The 10,474-nt window shown below is 40.9% G+C and overlaps 1 protein-coding gene across 1 annotated transcript in view; it reads right to left on the bottom strand.

Annotated features, from left to right (window-relative positions):
- Positions 1–5,544: 5,544 nt before the first annotated feature.
- The window catches only part of LOC101845602, a 6,657-nt gene continuing 1,727 nt past the window's right edge, over positions 5,545–10,474 (bottom strand). Inside the window, exons 3-5 of the mRNA XM_005091722.2 lie at positions 8,282–10,318; positions 6,810–6,918; positions 5,545–5,755 (exon numbers count right to left, since the gene is read on the bottom strand). Of these exons, the coding sequence (XP_005091779.1) occupies positions 5,668–5,755; positions 6,810–6,918; positions 8,282–10,318 (2,234 nt within the window). The 3' untranslated portion in view covers positions 5,545–5,667. The remainder of the gene's footprint in view (positions 5,756–6,809; positions 6,919–8,281; positions 10,319–10,474) is intronic.

The raw sequence follows: 10,474 nt of genomic DNA, 5'->3' as shown, positions 1-10,474 counted from the left end.
CTGTTGATGATGGTGTTGTCCTTATTCATCTTGTTGTTGTTGTTGTTGTAGTTCTTTCTTCTTCTTCTTCTTCTTCTTCTTCTTCTTCTTCTTCTCCATCTGCCTCTTCTGTTTCCCTATCTTCTTTACAAAAACACACACACACACACACACACACACACACACACACACACACACACATAAAAACACAACTCCCCCCTCCCCCCCCCCCCCAAAAAAAAAAAAACACAAAAAAACCACCCTTCCTGACCGGGAATCAAACCGCTGTCTCACGCTTGACAGGCGGGGACACTTACCACTATTATTACTACCGATGACACACTCCTTTTTCTACAAAATCAGAGATGTATGTGAAGAAACGGTTTACATGCGAATCTCAAGTTGTGCACACCAAAGACATGTCCAGCGGCCGTGTAACGAAGTGAGGAGAAAATAAAATGTTCCGTTCATTTCTTAGGTTGTTATCCTGACTAAAAGTAAAAGATTTACGGATTCCAGTTATACGTTATACGACTGGTTGAAAAGTCACAAAGATAACAAAAATATACGAATATTACTGTAAACTAAAGACTACAGATAGTTGACTGCACTTTGCTTTTTAGTGTTGTCACAACTGTTCAATATCATTCAGTTCCCGAGCCGGTTGGTTTATAACATCTTTAGTTACCTCCATTAGTATAATATACTAGCAGGGCCCCCTTTCGATGAAAGGAATGATCGGTGCATTAACATCAACTGAAAGTCATTGGCCTACTATATGTGCACTCTGCATAAAATTAGAAGGTCTAGATCTATATTCTCAAAACAAAATGCGCAAAAAATCAAATCTGGCACTTCCGATGAGAAGGACAGCTACGCAGATTTGCTTCGTTCCTCAGTGGAATAATCACAAAGGCCAACAAAGGACGTGAACATTTTGTCAAATATATTTGTCTAAATTCAGGAAATGAATAAATCAGAAATCAGGCTCCGTCATGTGGACCTATCAATCTTTTTGCAGGTACTTGCCAACTTTCAACTCTGTGGCTGTCGTAGTTTATGGGAAAAGCGATACATGTGTTCCTAAGTTGCCAAATATATAATAGGTGTATAGATTGATTCTCTATTCCGCTTTCGTGGTTGTACACTCCAGAATTTCAAAGGTGTGGAAGCAATGCGCACGGCTAGTGAACGGAAACCTCACTTGTTTACAATGATGTTTTAGAAGACGGACTTTCCCAAGATTAGATCTAACCGAAACTAATGAAAAACTAAAAATTAAACTACAGTGACTTCAAGCTCCTCAATAAAACTGTGCACCCTTCGAATGATTTTGAACCAATATTAATTTTTTCAAATTCGAAAATTAAGTGTTTCGGAATTTTTAGGCGGCCAAAGTGGCGAACTTTCACAAATAATATACTAGCTGGGCCCCCTTTCGATGAAAGGATTGATCGGTGCATTAACATAACTCAAAGTCATTAGCCTTCTACATTTACACCCTACTGGAATCTATTAATATATATATATATATATATATATATATATATATATATATATATATATAGATAGATAGATAGATAGATAGATAGATATATAGATATATATATATATATATATATATAAAAGTGGACTTGGGAGGCTTTCTGCATAAACTCCTTCCTTATAGCCTAACCCACACCTTTGAAACTTTGCAGGCGTTCACAGCATCCATGTGGCTAGGACCTAACTTTAAAAAATCCACGCAAACTGCTTTCCCAGATTTTTCCAAAATGTTTAGTTTCGTCTACACAGAGTTCTAGGCCTAGGCTAACTTTCGACTTGCTCTCGATCAACAATTTCACAGTCTCATTAAAAAACAACAACCGGAAGTGAGGTTTCCGTTCACTAGTGCGCATTGGTTCCACACCTTTGAAATTCTGGAGTGTACAACCACGAAAGCGGAATAGAGAATCAACCTATAGAGTCTACATCTATTATATATTTGGCAACTTGGAAGCACATGAATGTGTCACTTTTCTTTCAAGATTTATTGCTCCATTCCAGTAGAGTGTAAATATAGAAGGCCAATGACTTTTGGTTGATGTTAATGCACCGATCATTCCTTTCATCGAAAGGGGACCCAGTTAGAGGAGAAACAAATCTTGAGGGATGCAAACAAATTAGAAGGTCTAGATCTGTTCTCTCAAAGAAAAATGCGCCTCGCGAAATATCACTTTCGACACATCCGATGTGAAGAACAGATACGCAGATTTGTTTCGTTTCTCAATGGAATAATCACAAAGGCCAAAGATGGACGGGAACTTTTTGTCAAATATATTTTTCTAAATTCAGGAAAAGAATAGATAAAAAATCGGGCTCCGTCATGGGGAACCTGTCTATTTTTTTGCAGGTACTTGCCAACTTTCAACTCCGTAGCTGTTTTAGTTTTATGGAAAAAGTGACACATGTGTTTCCAAGTTGCCAAATTTATAATAGATGTATAGATTGATTCTCTATTTCGCTTTCGTGGTTGTACACTCCTGGATTTCAAAGATGTGGAAGCAGTGCGCACGGCTAGTAAACGGAAATCTCACTTGTTTACAATGGCGTCTTAGAAGACAGACTTTCCAAAAATTAGATCTAAATGAAACTAATGATAAACTGAAAATTAAACTACAATTCAGACTCCTCAAAAAAAAAATGTGCACCCTTTAAATGATTCTGAACCACCATTAAATTAGTCAAATTCGAAAGTTAAATGGTTTGGAACTTTTAGGTGGCCAAAGTAACGAACTTTCACGTCGGTGGCCTTGTGGTTAGGCTCTCGGACTCGCAACCGTAAGGTCGAGGGTTCGAATCCCTTCAGGGGCCCGACGTTGTGTCCTTGGGAAAGGCACTTTACACGAATTATCCTCACTTCACCCAGGTGGGAATGGGCACCCGGCTATAGACAGCGAAAGATCTTGTCAGATTGTTAGTGTTTGAGCGCTTATTCGGCTGATTGCACTGTATGCTTCCCGGGAAGCTGAGAATGTTTCTGAGTGTTCTATGGTCTTCTGGGGTAATAATATAGTGTAAAGCGCATAGAGCCTGCTGTTGAGCGGGGATATGCGCTATACAAATGCTATTTATTATTATTATCATTATTATTATTATTATTATTATTATTATTATTATTATTATTATTATTATTATTATTATTATTATTATTATTATTATTATTAATAATAATAATATAATAGAGATAGAGATGATTATAATGCAGTTCTGGCAATCATAGGGGTTTAGTCTCAGTGGGCACTGGGCACTGATAAGCAATAATGATAAAAAAATAATTGCAGTTATATAGTGCATATCTATGCTCTATTGATTGCTAATAATACTATCTTTACCCAAGTAAACTCAAGAACACCCGGAAATTTTTTCGTCTTCCCGAGAAGCATACAGCTCAAATAGCAGTTTAAGCGCCCAAACTAGTTAAATACTATTCGTGACAAGATCTTTCACCGTCTAAAGCCGGGTACCAGTTCCCACCGGTAAAGAGAGGAACATTCTTATTAAGTGCTTTTCCTAAGGACATACCGGGTTGGCCCCTGACAGGATTCGAACCCATGGTCTCTCAGTTACGAACCCAACAGCCTGACCACTAGATCACCAACACCATATTTGTACATGTACTGCTTTCTACAATGTACTCATTCTCATGATCATGATTCCAAAGCATTCACTTGTTGTTGGCTTACAATCACAATAATTGTCAGTTTTGTCCTCTTCGAACTAAAATAAAAACTATGTTTAGATCAATAAACAAATTGAGGGAAGACCGAATGCCAAGAATGGTCTGGTCACCAGTCCTGTGACTGTGACCATAAAGCAAAACCCCCCCCCCCCAACAAAACAGACAAAAAACCCCCAACAAAACAAAACAAAAAACAACGAACAAACCAAATGACTATAACAGCTAGAACAGCAGAACAGCGCATCACAGTGACATACCTGCACAAAAATCGGAACAGTCCGATAGGTGACGTAACAGCGCTGTTACTTATCCTCTTTCGTTTATTGAAATATCCAAATTTAATGGACTGGATTTTTAATCCTGTTGCAATATAATTCTGTTTTATGTGTAGTTAATTTTTTTGTTGTGCAACTATTCGGTGCAACAACGGGAATGAAACCAAAACAAAAGCCAACATTGTAACTGAAGGTAGGAAATCAATATCGACCATATGAACATAAAAGCACAACCTGACATTAAAAATAAATGGAACCTGGTCATTTGTTTCTGTTGTTTTGTAATGTTTCTATTACTTGAATGTGGACAAAATGCTATGCTTAAAGTGCAAATGTTCTGGTACCACCCCGTGGACACAAGGGAATATTATGGATATGAATATTACGATCCATTTTGAAAAGCGTAGAAGAAGTTTCCAAAATTATCATGGTCTTTCAAATCTGTCTTTGTAACGTTTGGGAACAAGGGCTGAAACATAATCTAATTATATTGCAGGGCTTCTAAAACAGTAAATCTGAAGGTGGGGAGCGGGGGAGGGGGAATGCCTAACTTATATGGGACAAACTGCACCTGGAAGAGTGAATATAAAATAGTTTATTTAATAATTCTGAAATCTGAATCAATTTCTCCCTCCCAATCACGTCTTTGGGTACGCCCTGCTGAAGTATGCCCACTGTCTGCCCTGATAACAACGTGTATGAACATCTCAGTCTTAGCTCGCTCTTCACAAAAATGTTACTTAAATAGCATTCTCATAATACCCCACTTTGCCAGACTCTCGTCATCGCTTGCTCCTGGCGAGCAACGTTTCAAGAGATGAACGGCTGAGCCTAGCAATTGAACAAACTGATATAAATTAATGGAACTTCATCTTCTTTGAAGTACTAATACGAATTGTTGCCTTAATTAAACCTAATAACTTACAATTGTATTCTTTTTCCTAAGTGCTCATAAGACTTTACTATTGCTTTTAAATATCGTCAACTCAACATTCTCTGCAAACCCAATTTAAAAAAAAGTGTCCAAATATAAATGGAACTAAAAAGAGAACAATTGATCTTGCCGTATAGAGACACTGTCACTGACTGCAGCATGAGCCCGTATGTGACAGCACACACACGAGCTAAAAGCCAAGCTGAATGGCGTCATGCCAATAATGGAGAAGAGGGGAGGGGGGGGGAATTGTATCAAGATTAATTAATTTATGACGCAGACCAAGGCAGGTTTTGTACAGTCGAGGGTTGCTTAGGCGACAGTTGGGGAAACAATTGTAATTGGACATGCGTTGAATTATGAGCAGAGAGTTTTTTCCTTTCACTGCTTGATGTTTCGATTATGCTTTAAAAAATATAGATCGACATCTAAATGTCAATGGTGAACGTCTTTGTACGTTTGTTAAGTTTGAGTTTGAGTAAAAAGAGGCACTTTGACAATATGAGAGTCTTTTCTTTTCAGGAAAAAAAAGGGTAGGAACTATCATACTTTACACATGGAGTTTAGAGAAGCAGAATCAACAAAACAGATAAACCATAAGAAATAAAATAATTTGACATTCAAAACGCCATGCAACTATTTTGTAGATGACTGTTTTATTTTTGTCTTCATAAAGTGCTGTTTTTGATCCCTAATTATTACGTCTTTTCAAAGAAACGTGCAGCGAGTGTCAGTCAGGGAACAGGTTTAATCGAGTATCAATCGATTGGCTTCCGTTTGCTGCTGGTACTGGGCTCCTCTGGTCCTGTATCACCCCCCGTCTGCTGGAACAGGTAAGAGTGCCACCTGGCGAACAACGAAATACAAACTTTCATAATAACATATCACCTCCCCCGACACTTAGTATTGTTTTATTTCATTACTATTACATTTATAAGTTGTTGGACGTAACTTGCTTCGGTCGAGTGGCTTTTTCCCCAGAGAATCAAGACATGTATTGTCTTCAGTTCTAGACAGAATAGACTGATGCCCTAACCAACGTTACCAGGGCCGGAGGGCTCCCAAACTGGCCCTCGCACTAAAACTATATTAAGTTATGTACTGCATCCTTTGAAATGAAATGGAATGGTATAGCTTTAAAGCCGCTATCAACACTATTAGATCATCTAAGGAGGGGGGGGGGGGGTCTTTAACGTCCATCCCCAAGAGGAACGAGCCAAATTGGAGATTTGTATAAAGTGCCTTTCCCAAGGACCCAACATCGGGCTGAGCTGAGGCTCAGACTTCCGAAACCGCATTCGCACGATTCTGGGTCCAGTTGTCTAATCACTAGGCTACCGACGCCGACATCCTTTCTTTGAGGTAGAAGAGCAACACATATTCTGTACTGCCGTCGTGAGGCACAGCGACGAATGTGACAATATCGAGACGAACTTCTGATGTCGTCTCGGACAATGTCAATTTTAAAAAAGAATTTTGTCAGTTACACAAGTCTTGCCCATATCCTTCCTGTGTCAAAGGTAGGATGACTTAGCTACATCTGAAATGGTAGTTTAAAAAAAAGAAGTTTCAAGATAACTAGGTGACAAGTCTCAATAATACGTAATAAGCGTAAAGAATTTTTCACGTTTTTCCTCAAGATATTGAAAAGTGCAGTTATGTCGCTTTGTATTTGGAGGGCACACTAACGGTTCTTCAGAGCATGGCAATTGCAAAACAGAGACAAACACCGTGGCGAAAGTACCTACCTGAGGCGCCCTCCAATGACCTGCTGTACGGACAAGAGAGGAAACAAAAATAAAAGCCCCCCCCCCCAGGCATATATGGACTAAAATAAAAGTTTGAATTCAAATACAAAAGAAGTTTGTTCCAAATTCAGAAGAGAAACAATTCAACTGACCATTTTATGTCCAGGCAGTCGGTCGGGACAGGCTGGACATCCAGCTGTAACAAGCCTGGGCGAACTGTCAGGTCTGGCTCGCTCCGGAAGTGGAGGGGGAGGGGAACGTCTGTAGGAAATAATATTATTATTCCAAAATAACACGCCAACAACCCCAGAGCACACTACTCCCACCATTACCTTGTTATTCTACACACTGTATATGACACACACACACACACACGCACACACACACACACACACACACACACACACACACACACACAAAACACACACACACAAACACACACATACATCACACACACAAACACACACACGTACACATAAACACACACACATCACACACACACAAACACACACACACACACACACGTACACATAAACACACACACACGCACACACGCACACACGCACACACACGCACACACAGCTGATATTAATGAGTTAAGAAGCTTGCCTGTCCACGATGGCGTTTTGCTTTAACCGTGTAACTGTGTAACTGATTTTTTTCTTGGGGGGTCGAGGGGGGGGGGGGGGGGGGTTCGATAGACAAAATACATTTCTGATATAAATGATAAGAGAAGACACAAAAACAGTTCACAGTGTGTTTATACTATATTGCACGCTGACTCCTGATTTATATTGCGGACCTCTTCAACGGCTTTGGGATACAAAAAATTAAGTTGATTTGTTTCTTCCAGTTACACAAGGAGAGAGTGTTTCACTGCCATTATGCAACTCTGCAAATCACCAGCGTTGCCTCTATCTTTCTGAATTTTTGTCCAGCTTTCCATCAGAATGTCTCCTTTCTTGTCCCCGTCTCAACATCTTCATTGTCTCCATTATTTCTTACAGTTCTCAGTGGGCGATCTATCTATCTATCTATCTATCTATCTATCTATCTATCTATCTATCTATCTATCTATTGTGACATTTAACGACACAGGCAGAGACAGATAAAGAAATTCGGGGGTTCAAGCCTCTGCTCGGTCTGACGTTTTATTCTCAGGAAAGGCACTTTACACAAAATCGGAGGTTAAAATCAGAGGTCCCACCGTATAAATAATCTAATAGTGTTGATAGGGGTGTTAAACCTATACCATTTTTCACCAGAGAAAGAGATATAACTCAGATGAAAAATTTGTAGTAGAGAAAGGAGAAAACGGACAATAAGAGATAAGCAGATAGATAAATAGACAGAGAGATAGACAGAGTTAATGAGAGAGATAAACAGAGTTAATGAGAGAGAGAGAGAGAGAGAGGGAGAGAGAGAGAGTGAGTGTGTGTGTGTGTGTGTGTGTGTGTGTGTGTGTGTGTGTGTGTGTGTGTGAGAGAGAGAGAGAGAGAGAGAGAGAAAAGGGGAAACAGATCACGAGATAGAGGTACAAAGCGTTCGAGGCGGGGGTTGTTGAACGTAGTCCATTTCAATTGTTTTGGGAAAATACAGTTGATTTCACCCCAAAAATACAAACCGAAGTCGCTGGCAATGGGCAGCAGGTTGAAGGAAGCCGAAGAGCCCCCGTTGCTGCACATTTGGACGAAAGAGTTGTTGGCGTCTCTCTTGTCTGAAGTACACATCTGTCCTGTACCCTCCACGCTGTCATTAGAAGCCTTTGATTTCCTAACAGTATTTGTACAGCTGGACGTAAAGTCCTTCGACGTTCCTTGAGCTTCGGAATGATTAATTGCTTGAGAAGGCTCGTTATTTTTGGTCACGTTAATGGATGTCTGAGTTGGGGAGCGCTGTTCATTGTGAGATCTGTGTTGCCGCTCTTGTCTTTGTAGTTTCACCTTATCTCTATTTGAGCATTTGTTCCCTAACAGGGCCTCAGCTCGTTTGTTTCGCGTGTGTATTTCCGACACGGCTTTGACGTCAAGGCGCCCTTCTTCTCGGTGTAGCAAGGCCCTGTATCTGAGAGACACCTTTTTTGTCTCACCATCTGCTTTGTTGTGCCGTTTAGCTTGCTTCGTCCTCTTGAGCTGATGCGGAGATGTATTTTCTACACATGGCAAGCTTTTCTGTTCTTTTCTTGTCCGCTTCTCTGAGTAGCTGCACTCACCGTCTTCTAGGTTCTTCTCAGAGTGGAATGAGATACTGCTGAGAAGAGTACACAGGTCGCTTCCGGAGGATTCATTCTTCCTCTCAGGTTTTTCATCCTTTTGTCTGCGTTTGTTCTTTGCTGCAGAAGTAATAAAATCTGCCAAGCTGAAATCGCGATTATTGCATTTATTCTTGTTACCTTTGCGGTGCCTCTTCACTTTCAGCTGTGGTTCATTGAGTGATATGACGCTACTGGCTGGTTTAGTATATACCACGGGCATGTTGTCAATACTCCAGGCCTGCTTACCATTGTTATCTCTGGAGGTGGCCTCCCTACGTTTGACGGGGTTAACTTCCTCTCGTGCACCCACCTTAGGGACAACGACAGTTTTGTCAGGGGCCATGTCGGAGGGCGTATTGTCATGAACAGCTGTACAGGCCTTCTTCTTTTGTCTCTTCTTATTCCTCCGCATTTTTGCGCCTCGCCTGCCTTCCATCGCAAGCCTTCTGTAAAATGATAAGGACTGAGGTTTTCCCTTACCTTTTACACACCCTCCTAACAGTTTATCTCTATACGTAGTGGACATGTTCTTTCTTCTTCGCCTTGATCTTGTGAGTGACTCTCTGGAAGAGCGGTCATTCAGAGCAGTTGGTTTCGCCTCTGTTACAGGACCCCTTTGTGAAGCTGAGGCTGTTTCTGGAGGTATCTGACTTTGAGCTTTAGCATACGAAGAAGCAGCAACAGCCGCCCACGTATTCTGCCGTGGGGGTTCTAAGCGCAAGCTGTTCCCATCTTTAGTGACTTCTTGAAATGGAATTTTTTCTTTTGATCTTGAAGCTACAATATCAGCCCACCTTTGCCTCGTCATTCGAGTGACGGAACCGCTTTGTTTGTTTTTAACGATTTCTGTCGCAGCGTCTTTAACCAGACCTTTCAGACGGTATGCGTCGCTTAGAGAAGGCCACTCCACGGGAGCATCCTGTCCGCTGACATTACTCGGGCAAGGAGGTCCACAGGCGTGAGCCTGGATTATGGCTGGAGAAACAGGCGTTTTACGCATGCGTCGAGAGGAGTGAGGGCTGGATCGTCTGAGGTCGTCTTTCATATCTTTCCAGATTGAGTGACTCAGGCCAGGGCTCAAGAGAGACGCTGATTGAACGTTCATCTTGTCTCGTTTCATTCGCCGCTTCTTTCTTTTCTTCTCCTTTGTGTCTGTCAAAGCTGACTCCTCCCCCATTACTCTTTTCGAAGTCTGCATGTCTAATTCGGTACAGTGTGAAGTTTTGCCCACCCATTTTTTGTTTCCAAAGTCGTTGGATATGTTTTGTTTTTTCAGTGTTGACACGGTTCTGACTCTACTCTTACCAAGTCCTTTGATTAACGCTTTTTTCTTCGACTTCGCATGCACTGTAGGACTCGCTCGCATTCGTCCGGATTTTGCCTTTCGGACATAGGATGAATTCGGAGCTGGAATGAAAGCATAAGCGAAATAAATATTCAGCCTTTATTAGAATTCCAGTATTTATTTAGAGACTCCCTAATCTCCAAATGATACTCGTTTTGTTTCCAGATTATTCACATGAAACGCACGGAACACACACACACACACACACACACACACAC

This window comes from Aplysia californica, unplaced genomic scaffold, assembly GCF_000002075.1.
Source record: "Aplysia californica isolate F4 #8 unplaced genomic scaffold, AplCal3.0 scaffold00035, whole genome shotgun sequence".
Lineage (NCBI taxonomy): Eukaryota > Metazoa > Mollusca > Gastropoda > Aplysiida > Aplysiidae > Aplysia > Aplysia californica.
Note: the sequence above shows the minus strand (reverse complement) of the source record. Positions and strands in the feature narration are given on the sequence as shown.